Source organism: Bactrocera dorsalis, chromosome 5 (genome assembly GCF_023373825.1).
Source record: "Bactrocera dorsalis isolate Fly_Bdor chromosome 5, ASM2337382v1, whole genome shotgun sequence".
Taxonomy (NCBI): domain Eukaryota; kingdom Metazoa; phylum Arthropoda; class Insecta; order Diptera; family Tephritidae; genus Bactrocera; species Bactrocera dorsalis.
The window spans coordinates 23,003,979-23,021,575 of record NC_064307.1 but is presented as its reverse complement, the minus strand read 5'-3'; the positions used below and the strand labels follow the sequence as shown (position 1 = coordinate 23,021,575).

General features: G+C 39.9%; 1 protein-coding gene across 1 annotated transcript in view; it reads left to right on the top strand.

Annotated features, from left to right (window-relative positions):
* Positions 1 to 17,597, top strand: part of LOC105226995 (titin) — a 358,359-nt gene that overhangs the window by 320,580 nt on the left and 20,182 nt on the right. The window contains exons 58-64 of the mRNA XM_049458988.1: positions 749 to 883; positions 1,094 to 2,143; positions 2,354 to 4,738; positions 5,159 to 5,566; positions 5,777 to 6,893; positions 7,092 to 7,322; positions 7,802 to 16,966. Of these exons, the coding sequence (XP_049314945.1) occupies positions 749 to 883; positions 1,094 to 2,143; positions 2,354 to 4,738; positions 5,159 to 5,566; positions 5,777 to 6,893; positions 7,092 to 7,322; positions 7,802 to 16,966 (14,491 nt within the window). The remainder of the gene's footprint in view (positions 1 to 748; positions 884 to 1,093; positions 2,144 to 2,353; positions 4,739 to 5,158; positions 5,567 to 5,776; positions 6,894 to 7,091; positions 7,323 to 7,801; positions 16,967 to 17,597) is intronic.

Here is a 17,597-nt window from a genome sequence, read left to right as displayed (position 1 = left end):
TGTTGAAGAAGCACCTGAAGAAGTTAGAGAAATGCCCGAAGAGGTGCGTGTGGTTGAGACCATCTCCGAAGACGGTAAACCAAAGAAGAAGAAGATCCGTACACGAGTAATCAAGAAGGTCAAGGGTGGTAAACAAGAAGTCACTAAGATCGAAACCGTTGAAGAAGATGACAAACAGCCAGAAACCACGGTCACAGTTGAAGAAACTGCTGTTGAAGAAGCACCTGAAGAAGTTAGAGAAATGCCCGAAGAGGTGCGTGTGGTTGAGACCATCTCCGAAGACGGTAAACCAAAGAAGAAGAAGATCCGTACACGAGTAATCAAGAAGGTCAAGGGTGGTAAACAAGAAGTCACTAAGATCGAAACCGTTGAAGAAGATGACAAACAACCAGAAACCACTGTAACAGTTGAAGAAACTCCTGTTGAAGAAGCACCTGAAGAAGTTAGAGAAATGCCCGAAGAGGTGCGTGTGGTTGAGACCATCTCCGAAGACGGTAAACCAAAGAAGAAAAAGATACGCACTCGTGTGATTAAGAAGGTCAAGGGTGATAAGCAAGAAGTGACTAAGATCGAAACCGTTGAAGAAGATGACAAACAGCCAGAAACCACAGTCACAGTTGAAGAAACTGCTGTTGAAGAAGCACCTGAAGAAGTTAGAGAAATGCCCGAAGAGGTGCGTGTGGTTGAGACCATCTCCGAAGACGGTAAACCAAAGAAGAAGAAGATCCGTACACGAGTAATCAAGAAGGTCAAGGGTGGTAAACAAGAAGTCACTAAGATCGAAACCGTTGAAGAAGATGACAAACAGCCAGAAACCACAGTCACAGTTGAAGAAACTGCTGTTGAAGAAGCACCTGAAGAAGTTAGAGAAATGCCCGAAGAGGTGCGTGTGGTTGAGACCATCTCCGAAGACGGTAAACCAAAGAAGAAGAAGATCCGCACACGAGTAATCAAGAAGGTCAAGGGTGATAAACAAGAAGTCACTAAGATCGAAACCGTTGAAGAAGATGATAAGCAACCAGAAACCACAACCACAGTTGAAGAAACTGCTGTTGAAGAAGCACCTGAAGAAGTTAGAGAAATGCCCGAAGAGGTGCGTGTGGTTGAGACCATCTCCGAAGACGGTAAACCAAAGAAGAAGAAGATACGCACTCGTGTGATTAAGAAGGTCAAGGGTGATAAACAAGAAGTGACTAAGATCGAAACCGTTGAGGAAGATGATAAGCAACCTGAAACCACAGTCACGATTGAAGAGACTCCTGTTGAGGAAGCACCTGAAGAAGTTAGAGAAATGCCCGAAGAGGTGCGTGTGGTTGAGACCATCTCCGAAGACGGTAAACCAAAGAAGAAGAAGATACGCACTCGTGTGATTAAGAAGGTCAAGGGTGATAAGCAAGAAGTGACTAAGATCGAAACCGTTGAGGAAGATGATAAGCAACCTGAAACCACAGTCACGATTGAAGAGACTCCTGTTGAGGAAGCACCCGAGGAAGTTAGAGAACTGCCCGAAGAGGTGCGTGTGGTTGAGACCATCTCCGAAGACGGTAAACCAAAGAAGAAAAAGATACGCACTCGTGTGATTAAGAAGGTCAAGGGAGATATGCAAGAAGTCACTAAGATCGAAACCGTTGAGGAAGATGATAAGCAACCTGAAACCACAGTCACGATTGAAGAGACTCCTATTGAGGAAGCACCCGAGGAAGTTAGAGAACTGCCCGAAGAGGTGCGTGTGGTTGAGACCATCTCCGAAGACGGTAAACCAAAGAAGAAGAAGATACGTACTCGTGTGATTAAGAAGGTCAAGGGTGATAAACAAGAAGTCACTAAGATCGAAACCATTGAGGAAGATGATAAGCAACCTGAAACCACAGTCACGATTGAAGAGACTCCTGTTGAGGAAGCACCTGAAGAAGTTAGAGAAATGCCCGAAGAGGTGCGTGTGGTTGAGACCATCTCCGAAGACGGTAAACCAAAGAAGAAGAAGATACGCACTCGTGTGATTAAGAAGGTCAAGGGTGATAAGCAAGAAGTGACTAAGATCGAAACCGTTGAGGAAGATGATAAGCAACCTGAAACCACAGTCACGATTGAAGAGACTCCTGTTGAGGAAGCACCTGAAGAAGTTAGAGAAATGCCCGAAGAGGTGCGTGTGGTTGAGACCATCTCCGAAGACGGTAAACCGAAGAAGAAGAAGATACGCACTCGTGTTATTAAGAAGGTTAAGGGTGATAAGCAAGAAGTGACTAAGATCGAAACCGTTGAGGAAGATGATAAGCAACCTGAAACCACAGTCACGATTGAAGAGACTCCTATTGAGGAAGCACCCGAGGAAGTTCGAGAAATGCCCGAAGAGGTGCGTGTGGTTGAGACCATCTCCGAAGACGGTAAACCAAAGAAGAAAAAGATACGCACTCGTGTGATTAAGAAGGTCAAGGGTGATAAGCAAGAAGTGACTAAGATCGAAACCGTTGAGGAAGATGATAAGCAACCTGAAACCACAGTCACGATTGAAGAGACTCCTATTGAGGAAGCACCCGAGGAAGTTAGAGAACTGCCCGAAGAGGTGCGTGTGGTTGAGACCATCTCTGAAGACGGTAAACCAAAGAAGAAAAAGATACGCACTCGTGTGATTAAGAAGGTCAAGGGTGATAAGCAAGAAGTGACTAAGATCGAAACCGTTGAGGAAGATGATAAGCAACCTGAAACCACAGTCACGATTGAAGAGACTCCTGTTGAGGAAGCACCCGAGGAAGTTAGAGAAATGCCCGAAGAGGTGCGTGTGGTTGAGACCATCTCCGAAGACGGTAAACCAAAGAAGAAAAAGATTCGCACTCGGGTTATTAAGAAGGTCAAGGGTGATAAACAAGAAGTCACGAAGATCGAAACCGTTGAGGAAGATGATAAGCAACCTGAAACCACAGTCACGATTGAAGAGACTCCTGTTGAGGAAGCACCCGAAGAAGTTAGAGAAATGCCCGAAGAGGTGCGTGTGGTTGAGACCATCTCCGAAGACGGTAAACCAAAGAAGAAAAAGATTCGCACTCGGGTTATTAAGAAGGTCAAGGGTGATAAACAAGAAGTCACGAAGATCGAAACCGTTGAGGAAGATGATAAGCAACCTGAAACCACCGTCACGATTGAAGAGACTCCTATTGAGGAAGCACCCGAGGAAGTTAGAGAAATGCCCGAAGAGGTGCGTGTGGTTGAGACCATCTCCGAAGACGGTAAACCGAAGAAGAAGAAGATACGCACTCGTGTTATTAAGAAGGTTAAGGGTGATAAGCAAGAAGTGACTAAGATCGAAACCGTTGAGGAAGATGATAAGCAACCTGAAACCACCGTCACGATTGAAGAGACTCCTATTGAGGAAGCACCCGAGGAAGTTAGAGAAATGCCCGAAGAAGTGCGTGTGGTTGAGACCATCTCCGAAGACGGTAAACCAAAGAAGAAGAAGATTCGCACTCGGGTTATTAAGAAGGTCAAGGGTGATAAACAAGAAGTGACTAAGATCGAAACCGTTGAGGAAGATGATAAGCAACCTGAAACCACAGTCACGATTGAAGAGACTCCTGTTGAGGAAGCACCTGAAGAAGTTAGAGAAATGCCCGAAGAGGTGCGTGTGGTTGAGACCATCTCTGAAGACGGTAAACCAAAGAAGAAAAAGATACGCACTCGTGTGATTAAGAAGGTCAAGGGTGATAAGCAAGAAGTGACTAAGATCGAAACCGTTGAGGAAGATGATAAGCAACCTGAAACCACAGTCACGATTGAAGAGACTCCTATTGAGGAAGCACCCGAGGAAGTTAGAGAAATGCCCGAAGAGGTGCGTGTGGTTGAGACCATCTCCGAAGACGGTAAACCAAAGAAGAAGAAGATTCGCACTCGGGTTATTAAGAAGGTCAAGGGTGATAAACAAGAAGTGACTAAGATCGAAACCGTTGAGGAAGATGATAAGCAACCTAAAACCACCGTCACGATTGAAGAGACTCCTATTGAGGAAGCACCTGAAGAAGTTAGAGAAATGCCCGAAGAGGTGCGTGTGGTTGAGACCATCTCTGAAGACGGTAAACCAAAGAAGAAAAAGATACGCACTCGTGTGATTAAGAAGGTTAAGGGTGATAAGCAAGAAGTGACTAAGATCGAAACCGTTGAGGAAGATGATAAGCAACCTGAAACCACCGTCACGATTGAAGAGACTCCTATTGAGGAAGCACCCGAGGAAGTTAGAGAACTGCCCGAAGAGGTGCGTGTGGTTGAGACCATCTCTGAAGACGGTAAACCAAAGAAGAAAAAGATACGCACTCGTGTGATTAAGAAGGTCAAGGGTGATAAGCAAGAAGTGACTAAGATCGAAACCGTTGAGGAAGATGATAAGCAACCTGAAACCACAGTCACGATTGAAGAGACTCCTATTGAGGAAGCACCCGAGGAAGTTAGAGAAATGCCCGAAGAGGTGCGTGTGGTTGAGACCATCTCCGAAGACGGTAAACCGAAGAAGAAGAAGATACGCACTCGTGTTATTAAGAAGGTTAAGGGTGATAAGCAAGAAGTCACTAAGATCGAAACTGTTGAAGAAGATGATAAGCAACCTGAAACCACCGTCACGATTGAAGAGACTCCTATTGAGGAAGCACCCGAGGAAGTTAGAGAAATGCCCGAAGAAGTGCGTGTGGTTGAGACCATCTCCGAAGATGGTAAACCAAAGAAGAAGAAGATACGCACTCGTGTGATTAAGAAGGTCAAGGGTGATAAACAAGAAGTCACGAAGATCGAAACCGTTGAGGAAGATGATAAGCAACCTGAAACCACAGTCACGATTGAAGAGACTCCTATTGAGGAAGCACCCGAGGAAGTTAGAGAAATGCCCGAAGAAGTGCGTGTGGTTGAGACCATCTCCGAAGACGGTAAACCAAAGAAGAGGAAGATCCGCACTCGTGTAATTAAGAAAGTCAAGGGTGATAAACAAGAAGTCACGAAGATCGAAACCGTTGAGGAAGATGATAAGCAACCTGAAACCACAGTCACAGTTGAAGAAACACCTGTTGAAGAAGCACCCGAAGAGGTTAGAGAAATGCCCGAAGAGGTGCGTGTGGTCGAGACCATCTCTGAAGACGGTAAACCAAAGAAGAAAAAGATACGCACTCGTGTGATTAAGAAGGTCAAGGGTGATAAGCAAGAAGTGACTAAGATCGAAACCGTTGAGGAAGATGATAAGCAACCTGAAACCACAGTCACGATTGAAGAGACTCCTATTGAGGAAGCACCCGAGGAAGTTAGAGAAATGCCCGAAGAGGTGCGTGTGGTTGAGACCATCTCCGAAGACGGTAAACCGAAGAAGAAGAAGATACGCACTCGTGTTATTAAGAAGGTTAAGGGTGATAAGCAAGAAGTCACTAAGATCGAAACTGTTGAAGAAGATGAAAAGCAGCCTAAAACCACTATTATTGTTGAAGAAACTCCATTCGAGACCGTTGAAGAAATGCCCGAAGATGTGCGTGTGGTTGAGACCATCTCCGAAGATGGTAAACCAAAGAAGAAGAAGATACGCACTCGTGTGATTAAGAAGGTCAAGGGTGATAAGCACGAAGTGACTAAGATCGAAACCGTTGAGGAAGATGATAAGCAACCGGAAACCACCGTCACGATTGAAGAGACTCCTATTGAGGAAGCACCTGAAGAAGTTAGAGAAATGCCCGAAGAGGTGCGTGTGGTTGAGACCATCTCTGAAGACGGTAAACCAAAGAAGAAGAAGATACGCACTCGTGTGATTAAGAAGGTCAAGGGTGATAAACAAGAAGTCACGAAGATCGAAACCGTTGAGGAAGATGATAAGCAACCTGAAACCACCGTCACGATTGAAGAGACTCCTGTTGAGGAAGCAGCTGAAGAAGTTAGAGAAATGCCCGAAGAGGTGCGTGTGGTAGAGACCATCTCCGAAGACGGTAAACCAAAGAAGAAGAAGATCCGTACACGAGTAATCAAGAAGGTCAAGGGTGGTAAACAAGAAGTCACAAAGATTGAAACCGTTGAAGAAGATGACAAACAACCAGAAACCACAGTCACAGTTGAAGAGACTCCTGTTGAGGAAACACCCGAGGAAGTTCGAGAAATGCCCGAAGAGGTGCGTGTGGTTGAGACCATCTCTGAAGACGGTAAACCGAAGAAGAAGAAGATACGCACACGTGTTATTAAAAAAGTCAAGGGTGATAAAGAGGAAATCACCAAGATCGAAACCGTTGAAGAAGAGGATAAACAACCGGAAACAACTGTCAGTATTGAAGAAAAACCGTTTGTCGAAACAATATCACAAGCACGTTTAAAGAAAAGAATTCGTGTGCAGAAACCCACCGACGAAGTATCTATCGTAGAGATGCCAGAACAAAAAACGATTGTCATGTCAGAAAAGGAAGATGGCACTCCGACAAAAAAAGTAATTAAAACCAAAATTATTAAGAAAATTGACGGACCAAAAATGGAGATTACAAAAGTTGAAACCATAGAAGAATTTGAAAAAATGCCTGTAACTAAAGTGACTGTACAAGAATACGATGAGCCCTTCCCGGAGGAGCAGCCAACAAGTGAAACTGTTGCGCCGACACCAATGCAAGAGTTGCCGGAGGAGATTATTGTCTCGGAGATTATAGATAAAAATAGAAAACCCAAACAAAAAGTAACCAAAACGAGAACATTTAAGAAAGAAGTATCGCCAGAACCTGAATTTTATCAAATCCAAACAATTGAGGAAGAAGGCAAAGAACCCTATTCGCTTATACGTGTCGTTAGTGATGATAGCATTGCTGATATAATCGATATTAGTCAATTAGACGATGAAAAGACACCAAAAGAAAAGACACCGAAACAAAAGAAAACCAAAACACTACACAAAACCAAGGGTAAGATGATTACACAATACAACACTACAGCACTACACTATCTCTTAATGTATTTGTACACTATGAGCTCGATTATTTTATAAACTAACATTTTTAATGGCAGTTGCAAACTTTTACTTATATAACTAAAAAAAAAAACGAACAACATAAATATATATATAGATATTAACATTTCATCAATATACAAACCTTTATTAGAGGAAAAACCCACACCCGAACACTTAACAACGGAAAAACCAGTTTTCGTTACTACATTCAAATCGGTACAAAATGAAGACGGCGAAACAGTTATTGAAACAGAAAGTAAGAAAATAACTGAGGAGGAAGGCATCGTCATCGAAGAAGTTCTTAGCGATACCGAGCCAGTTATATATGATGATCAGACTGCCTTAAAGAATGTTGAAATTGTAGAAGTCGACGGATACACAGGTGAATTATTATACATACTATTATTAAACTACATACGTACCTATCTACACATATTTACAAACAATTTAAACTATACACTGAAAAAAATTGCCATAAGATGGCATTTTTGTTGTTTCAACATTGTAGATATTATTTAATTTCATAACATTTTTTTTTAATGTATGTACATATTGACATATCAGTATTTCAAAATAAGTATTATTGCGTAAGAGCGCTTTTGAAAAGTTAAAGCAGAAACAAAACATAACCACAAATAAAAAGACTAGTAATGTCTTCGCGTTTTCCTTTGTATTTAAATTCAGGCAGTTTGTGTTGCACATTAAACAATATTTATATAAATGTGACTACACAACAAGTCTAATTAGATTTAAGTAGGTTATAGAAAATATACAGTTAATTAGTTGATAGAGAATGAAGAAGAGATGAGTGCTACCGATACTGTTTAGAGCTAACGTAGACCCAAATTTTCTCTTGTATAGACCAAGATAGCAAAGAGTACACAATAACAGAACCAGATGATGTCCTTGAAGGCATTACACAAACACCAGATACAGATAAGAAAACGAAACATAAGATTAAGAAACAACAGAAAACTACACATAAACCATTTGAAAATATCGACGAAGCACCCGAAGAAGTGATTATAGAGTATATGCCTGAAGAGGTCTACGAAGTGGAACGACCGGTTGAAGTGGTTGTGGTCGAAGACGAAGAAAAAGAAACGATTGTGGTTGAACCCAAAATAACAGTGGTTAAAAAGCGTAAGATTAAAAAGAAGATCGACGGTCGTGAACAGGTTATTGAAGTGGTTACTAAACAAGAAGAAGGTAAGGAAGAAGAGAGTACAGTGGTTGTACATTCGGAAGATGATGAGCAACCGGAAGATATACAACCGACAGTACAACAAGTTAAAATCGTTGAAGAGTTGGTTGATACACCGCAGGCAAAGGTTGATGAAAAGCCGTCAATGAGGAAGAAACGTAAGCCGAAAAAGGTGGTGAAAAAGGATGATCTGGATGAATATATACAATTCCTAATAGAACAAGAAATACCCAAAACTGTGCTACAAGAATATAAGCGTACGGAATTGGAGCAGCCACAGAAGGCGCGTAGCGATACAACGCCTGCGCCGAAACCCATAAAATTGGTGCCAATGAAAATCGAAAGTGTTGAGGTCAAAAAATCGGAGAGGCTTGAAATTACATCAGTAGCAGAATTTCCGCAAATGTTGAAATTAAGGAAACCGAAACAGAAACCTAAAGAAGAGAAGCCAAAGAAAGAAACAGCAGCTTTTAAGAATTTCAAATTGAAAAGCTGGATCAATTTCATACCATTTGCACCGTATTGCTTTAAGCCTACTATAACCGAGTTGGAGCCGATACGCGGCTGCGGTGAATTATCGCGAAATATGGAAGAAGCAATGGGTGTTATTAAAAAGCGACGCGTTAAAGTGAAACACAGCGAGAAACCTGAAAAGGAATTGGAAACATTGGATCTCGAAACATATGAGGACACGAAAGTGGAAGAGGAAAAACAACCTGAAAAGGTGGAGAAATATAAACGACCAAAGAAGGTGACAAAGGAACAAACTGCTGACGAGCCGAAGAAGCTAAAAATAGGCAAAGGAAAAGTGCCCGAGAGTGCGGATGACATTGAGCAGATTACTTTGAAACCAATATCAAAGGATGTAATCGAAGATATTGAAGAAGAAATACCCGAAAAGCCAACGGAAGAGAAACCAAAGCGGAAGAAGAGAGGTCGTAAGCCGGGTGTTGGTGATACTTCCATACAATTCGAACCACAAGATTTTGATGAAGTGGAATTTGGTGAAGAACAGGTTTCAGAGGGAACGGATACATCACAACCGGAAACTGATCAAGCACAAGATAAACCTAGATACAAACGCAAGAAAAAGACAACGCCGCAACCAGAGACAATAAAATATCCTATCAAACCGCAACAACCAAAAGAAACGGAAGATGCTCCACAACAGGAATTGAAATTGCGTAAATCACAAGGTGATAAACCTGATGTTGAGGAAGAAGGTATTAAGCTGAAGCCATACCATAAAATTGAAATACTCGAATTCGCACCAGAGGACGTTGAACAGCCGGAGGCACCGGAAGCGCCGATAGTGGTTAAGAAACGTACAAAGAAGATACGTAAAATTAAACAAGAAACTCCTGCTGAGGAAAATATAATAGAAATCATTGAAATACCAGCGGCGAATGAAGAAGATCAACCAACATATGAAGTTACGGTAACGACAACATATATCAGTGAATCCACTGAGAAGCGCGTAAAGCCTAAAACATTGAAAAAGAAACGTGTCAAGCTAATGAAGGAGGATGAACTCGATGACTTTATCGCCGATTTGACGGAAGCGCCAGAAGATAAGCTTTATGATTTCAATACGGTGGACTTTTACGAGATTAAAATACAAGAACTACAGCCAGAATTCATTGAGGAAACTATTGTAAAGGATGATGGCAAAACTAAAACAGAAATACGCAAAAAGCGTAAGCTACTACATAAGAAGGGCGACGAGGAACAAGTGATCGAAATTGTCGAAACGACCGAAACAACGCCGGATTCAAAGGAAACTGTTTACGAAGTGCTCGTTGTGGATACCGAAGAAGCGCCGTCCTTTGATTCAACAGCAGAAAAACCGAAAAAGAAAAAATCGAAGAAGCTGAAAAAGGATGAACTGGATGAATATATACAAAAGCTAATAAACGCCGAAATTACCAAAACTGAACTGGAAAGGTATGAGAAAATCGATGTGGACGGCAAACCTAAAAAGCCAAAGAAAACAAAGAAGGTGCCACAAAAAGCGATGCTTGAAATACCGGACACTTTGGAAGTTGACGTTGTAGAGTCTGCACCAAAGGAAGCACCAAAGCAGAAAAAACCGAAAAAGAAAATAGTGCCTTTGGAAGAACAGCCGACAGAAGAAACGCCAGAGATGCCAGCGGCTGAATTTTCAGTTGAGGTTAAAGACACTATGCCCAGCAAAACAGAAAAAGAGGATATTGTGAGAGAAATCATAACGGCAGAAGAACTTCCAACAGTGCCAGAAAAGGCCACAGATGATGTGGTAAGCATTGTAGAAATCTCTGAAAATGTTGAGGTCGTCACAAAAGAAGAACCAAGTGGTGAAATTAAAGAAGAAACGGTCACAAAACGTAAATTTAAGAAGAAGAAGGGTGGCAAGATCTACACTGTAGAAGTTATTGAAACTCAGGCCAAGGATGAACCTGAAGCCGAAGTAACTGTAATAACAACAGAAGATGTGGAGAAAACAGCAACACCACAGCCAGAAACACCAAAACGTGTGCCTAAGAAAACGACTAAGAAAGTCAAAAAGGAAGAACTTAGGGATTACGTCATGAAGGTTGTAGAAGAAATGCCAGAAGAATTTGCAGTGCAGCCTAAAGAATATGAAGAAATTCCGGAACAAGTTGAAAAACCGGTAGATGAAGATGTTTTCTTCAGAACTACTATAGTAGAAGAAACAGGCGATGAAACGGAAAAACCAATAGCTGACGATATTTCTCCTATTAAAGAAGGTGTCGAAGAGAAAAAGAAGAAACCGAAGAAGCCAAAACAATACAAAATTACGGAGACACAGCCAGTCACTCAAGAGGAATTACCACAAAAGATAGAAATACAATCTGAAGAGGAAATCGACATTAAGGAAGCTCCTATCATAGATGACTATGCCATTGATGTGCAAGAAAAGGATGTAAGGAAGATAAAGAAAGTGAAACGTGTCAAACCGAAAGAAGAGCAAAAGATCGAAGAATATGTGGTAAGAATTGAAGAATCGCTGCCCGAAGTTACGACCACAGAAATCGTTGACGAACAGGGAGAGATTACGAAACAGACAACAACAAAACGCCGCCTCAAAAAGAAGGAAGGTCCCAAAGAGTATGTCATTGAAGTAGTGGAAACATTTGAAGAAAATAAGCCCGAGGAAGTTGAAATTACCGTCTCAACAACAGAAGTTACACCAACTGATTTAACGGAACCTGCAGTGGAACAAACTAAAGTTACTAAGAAGATGAAAAAGAAGAAATCGCCAAAAGACAATTTCGACGAGTACTTGCAGCAGTTAATAGAACAGGAAATAACGAAAACGGAATTGGAAGAATTTACACCAATCGAATTTGGTAAAACACCAAAGAAACCTAAAAAGAAAACTAAACATCACAAGAAAACAGTTGAAGTCGTGGATGGAGCAGCTGTTACAATACATGAATTCAACGTAGAAGAAATACCCAGCGAAAAGGAGGAAGAAATTGAAGAACCAATCGCTGAGGTGGTGATCGAAGAAGAGCAACCAGCACCGCAAGATTATCAAGATTACAGAATTGGTGTGACTGATGAACAAGTCGAGCCAATGAAATTCGATGACACAATAACGGAAGAACGTCCCACTAAAGTTAAAAAACCAAAGAAACTCAAAACTACAGTAATTGAAGAAGCTCCTGTTACTTTGGAAGAAATTGAACAAACCGTTGCAACGGTCAAGGAGACCGATGAAACTGGTGAAGTCAAAGAAAAAACAGTTACTAAACGTAAAGTCAAACGTAAACAAGGACCCAAAGAGTTTGTATTCGAAATATCGGAAATAAGTGAAGGAGCAGATCAACCTATAGCCGAAATAACAATTGTGCAAGTAGACGAGACTCCTGTAACTGTTGATGAAGAAAAACCAGCTAAGCCAATTAAAAGGATAGTAAAGAAACCAAAACATGTACCAAAGGAAGATATACAGAACTATTTAGTGAATGTCATCGATGAATTCGTAGAACGTGAAATAGTCGCCGAAAATGAGGAAGAAATTGTCGAAGCACCAACGGATGACGTCAAGAAACGTATTCCTAAACCCAAAAAGCATAAAGTCAAAGTCACAGAAGAAGATGTACAGCCAGTTGAGGATGTACCTGAGGATCAAGTTGCTTTGGTAGAGGAAAACACTGAAACAGTTGATAAAACGACGGACGAATACCAAATTGGTGTTACCGAGTCGACAGTGTCTGAAAAGCCCACCAAAAAGACTACGAAGAAAATTAAGAAACAGAAATCAGATATACAAAAACCAGATGAAGAATCACCAGATTTTATGGTACGCGTCTCATCGTTTGAAGAAGCCCCCGAAAATATTGTACGTGAGGGGCAAGTAACCGAAACTCAGCCAGAAGAAACACAACCTGTGGACGATTATAATATTGTTGTAGAAGAAATTGAAACTACAGAAGATGTACAGGAAATTGTCGATGAAGGTGGTGAAAAAGTAAAACAGACAACGAAGAAACGTAAGATAAAGAAAACCGTTGGCCCGAAAGAAGAAATCATAGAAATAATTGAGACACAATTAGACAACTCACCACTTTCTGAGGTTACCGTAATAGTGCAAGAGGTAGAAACAGTACCCGATTCCAAGGAGGAAGATAAACCACAAGTTAAGAAGCCAAAGAAAACAAAGACGGTTAAAAAAGATGATCTTATGGAGTATATCTATAAACTAATTGAAGAAGATATACCAAAAACTGAATTGGAGAAATATGAGAGAGTCGACTTGGAGGAACCAATAAAATTGAAAAAGAAGAAGAAGCCCGAAAAGAAAGTCACTGTAAAAGAAGAAGAACCTATAAAGGAGCAACCTGAATCTTTTGAAATCGACGTTACGGATGTTGAAGAGGTGAAGGCGAAGAAACCAAGAAAGAAACCATCCAAAGATGTAGTAGTTAAGGAAGAGGATGTATCATTACCGCAACCAGATGAGGAAATGTCTGTAACGCTGATTGAAGAAGATATTCCTAAAAAACCAAAGAAGAGCAAGAAATTACCTGTCTCTGTTACGGAAACTGCACCACAGGAAGATATTGATGAAGAATACAAAATAGAAATCATCGAGGAGACTGTCGAAAAGGAAAAGACGATCGACGAAAGTGGCGAGGTCAAAGAAAAAATTGTTAAAAAGAAAAAAGTTAAGCATACAAAAGGACCGGAAGAAGTGGTACTCGACATTATTGAAGTACATGATAAGAGTAATGATGAAGCTGAAATCACGGTCATAGCTACAACGCCCAGCAAGGATAAAGACACACCACAAGAGGTAAAAGTTAAACAAAAGAAAACTAAGAAATTAAAGACTAAAGATGTGCCCGAGTATATTGCCAAAATCGTCGATGAAATTCCAGCAGAAATATTCGAGGAATACAAACACGATGAAATTGAAGATACTCCAAGAAAACCAGAGAAAAAACCAAAGCATAAGATAAAACAAACTGAGGATGAAGGTGTTAAAGAAGAGGAGAATTTACATGAATTCACTACAATGGTTGTAGAGGAAGAACCAGTTCAGCCTGATGTAACTGAATATGAGATCACAACAGTTGAAGAGGAGGCTAAACCAAAGAAAAAGAAACCCACTAAAACGAAAGTAAAAATAACGGACGAAGGAAAACCTGAAGAGGAGAAACTGGCTGAAGTAACTGTTAAGGAAAGTGAAGTTGAAAATATCGAAACCGTACCGGATTCATCTGATAATATAAAAATTGTTGAAGCTGATAAGACCTCTCCTGAGGAACAGGAATATACGGTAACAACTACAGAAGAAGAATCTAAGCCTAAGAAGAAAAAGCCAACCAAACAAAAAGTTAAGGTAATTGAGGAGGATAAAATTACAGACACACCTTCTGATACAGTTACTGTGCTAGAGACGGTACCAAAGGATACCATTGAGGAAATTACACAGGAAGAAGAAATAAAGATAACAGAAGAACAACCAGTACCTGAAACTAAAGACTTCTCAGTAACAGTGACGGAAGAACAAACACCAATAAAGAAAAAGAAACCGTCTAAACAGAAAATTAAAGTTGTTGAGGAGGACAAGCCCGACGAAGTGCCGTCTGAATCAATTGCAGTTCAAGAAACGTTACCAAAAGACGTCAGTGAGGAAGCTCCATCAGAAGAGATAAAAATTACGGAAGAACAACCTGCATCCGAAACTGAAGACTTTGAAGTAACAGCCACAGAAGAGCATAAGAAACCAAAGAAAAAGAAACCAACGAAAGAAAAGGTTAAATATGTTGAAGAGGATAAGATTGAGGATGTACCATCTGAGGTCATAACTATTGTTGAGGATCAACCTGCTTCTGATAGTGAAGAGTTCGAAATAAAACCAACTGAAAAACCAACAAAATCTAAGAAAAAGAAGCCGACTAAAGAAAAGGTTAAAGTTGTTGAGGAAGATAAGCCCGAGGACGTACCTTCTGAAAAACTTTCTGTTCAAGATACACTGCCTGAGGATGTGAATGAAGAAACTACCGTTGAAGAAATAACAATTAGCGAAGAACAACCTGAGGATGAAACCAAAGACTTCGAAATAACTGTAAAGGAAGAACAAATAAAATCAAAGAAAAAGAAACCAGCTAAACAAAAAGTTAAAGTGGTCGAAGAGGAGAAACCTGAGGATAAACCTTCGGATATAGTTACAGTTCATGAAGAAGTACCTAAACCAGTTGAGGAAATACCATCAGAAGAAGTAAACATTGTGGAAGAACAACCAACGTCCGAAGTTGAAGACTTTGAAATATCACCAACTGAAAAACAAGAAAAACCGAAGAAAAAGAAACCAACTAAACAGAAAGTTAAAGTGGTTGAAGAGGAGAAACCTGAGGATAAACCTTCGGATATAGTTACAGTTGATGAAGAAGTACCTAAACCAGTTGAGGAAATACCAGCGGAGGAAGTAAACATTGTGGAAGAACAACCAACGTCTGAAGTTGAAGACTTCGAAGTATCATCAACTGAAAAACAAGAAAAACCGAAGAAAAAGAAACCAACTAAACAGAAAGTTAAAAGGGTTGAGGAGGAGAAACCTGAGGATAAACCTTCGGATATAGTTACAGTTGATGAAGAAGTACCTAAACCAGTTGAGGAAATACCATCGGAAGAAGTAAACATTGTGGAAGAACAACCAACGTCCGAAACTGAAGACTTCGAAGTATCATCAACTGAAAAACAAGAAAAACCAAAGAAAAAGAAAACTGTCAAACATAAGGTTAAAGTCATTGAAGAGGAGAAACCTGAAGAAACACCTGCAGATAGTGTTGATGTTGCAGACACTGTGGAAGAAGTTAAGGATCTACCAATTACAGAGGTAGAAGATTTCGAAGTGACAGTAACAGAAGAACAAACAAAATCAAAAAAAAAGAAGCCCACTAAGCAGAAGGTACAAGTTGAAGAAGAGGTTAAGCCTGAAGATATTTCTGAAGAACCAGTACATGTAGAAGAAATCGAAACAAAAACTGAAGTTAAAGAAATTGTCGATGACAAAGGTGACGTGCAAAAACAAGTAGTAACCAAACGAAAATTAAAGCGTCAACAGGGACCCAGAGAAGATGTAATTGAAATAATAGAAGTACAAACCGCTGACCAACCGGAGGCAGAGGTAACCATCATTGAAACACAACCAGTCAAGGAAGAAGAAACCACTAAACCTAAAGCACAGAAAAAGAAAGTGAAGAAGGTCAAAAAGGATGATTTGCATGATTACATCCAAAAATTGATCGAGGAAGAAATACCCAAAACAGAATTGGAAAAGTATGAAAAAATCGAATTTGAAACTACACCAAAGATTAAAAAGGAAAGCGAAGAAATCGCCGATGTCACTGTGGAGGAAGAAACACCACAACCAACTACGAAACCAGAGGCGAAGAAAAAACCTAAACCTAAGAAACCACAACAAAGCGTTGAAGAACAACCACTAGCCGAAGTACGTATTGTAGAACAGCCAACGGACGATATCGACGAACCAACAGCACAAATTAAGGTTATAGAAACAGAAGAACCAATTGTTGTTACAGAGGAAACACCAGCTGAAATTAAAGTCGAAGAGATAACAGATCAGAAAGGAGAACCAATTCAACAAGTCACCACCAAACGTGTACTCAAAAAGAAAGAAAAAGGCAAAAAAGATGCCACAATAAACATAATAACTGTACAAGATGATAGTAGTCCCGAAGCTATTGTCATTATAAGTGAAGAGCCAGAAATAGCGCCCACAATCCTCGAAGAAGAACAACCAGAAAAAACTGTACAAACCACAGAACAAAAACCAAAGAAACCTAAAAAGACAATCAAGAAAATTAAAAAGGATGAACTAGATGAATATGTGCAGAAATTGATTGAAGAAGAAATACCGAAAGTAGAACTTGAGCAATACGAAAAACCAGATTTGCCAATTGTAAAGAAACCAAAAGAAAAGAAAGAAACCACTAAACCACAAGACACTGAAGTAGTAGAAAAACCAAAAACACTCGAAGACATTGAAAAACCAGAAAAACCTAAAAAATCAAGGAAACCAATTGAGAAACCCACAATCACTGAGACCACACAAGTCGAAGAAACACCACTTACAGACACAACAGACGAGGTAGTTACCGTAGTCGAAGAAATCACTAAACCCAAAACACGTAAACCGCCCAAACAACAACAACAACAACAAGAACAGCCACAAGAAACACAGTTAGAGGACACAGAACCAACAACCACAACATCGGAAACCACTGATACAAAACCAAAAACAATAAAACATAAGCCAAAAGAACAAAAAATCACTGAAGATACAAGTAAGTGCATTTGCGACTTTTGTTGCTGCCGCCACAGCCGCCACAGCAAGTGTTGCCATGCTCAAAACCTTCGTTACACATATTTACTTTCTACTTATGTACTCGTACCTTCTATTTGTTGCGACAAAAAGCGCATAAAACCCCACTGCATAAAGCAAAGAGCCTTTTATATTTTAAAACTATCTGCTGTGCCTACTATTCCCCCCTTTCTCTCTGCTACTGAGTTCCCAAATACTACATGTTGAATACTAAACATTTCTCCTACAACACATTTAAACATAACACAATATTTTTAGGCGAATAAAAAACATAAAATTAATTTTTAAGCAAAATGTATGTATTAAAAATTGTCTGGGCTAAGGCATAAATGCTTGAAGCTCTATGGTATGTTATTGAGCACTAATTCGAAAATTTTTAATTTTTTTTTTCACATTTTTAGTTAATATTTTTATTTGAGTTATAATAAGTAATTAATATAACAATTTAAACACTTAAATAAATTATAAAAACTAAAATAAATTAGTAAAAATTAAAGTTTAAATTAATTTGAGATAAAAAATAAATTAGTTAAAAAATATAAATAATTTAATATAAAAAACTTGTAAACAATTTATTTTAAAATTTAATAAAA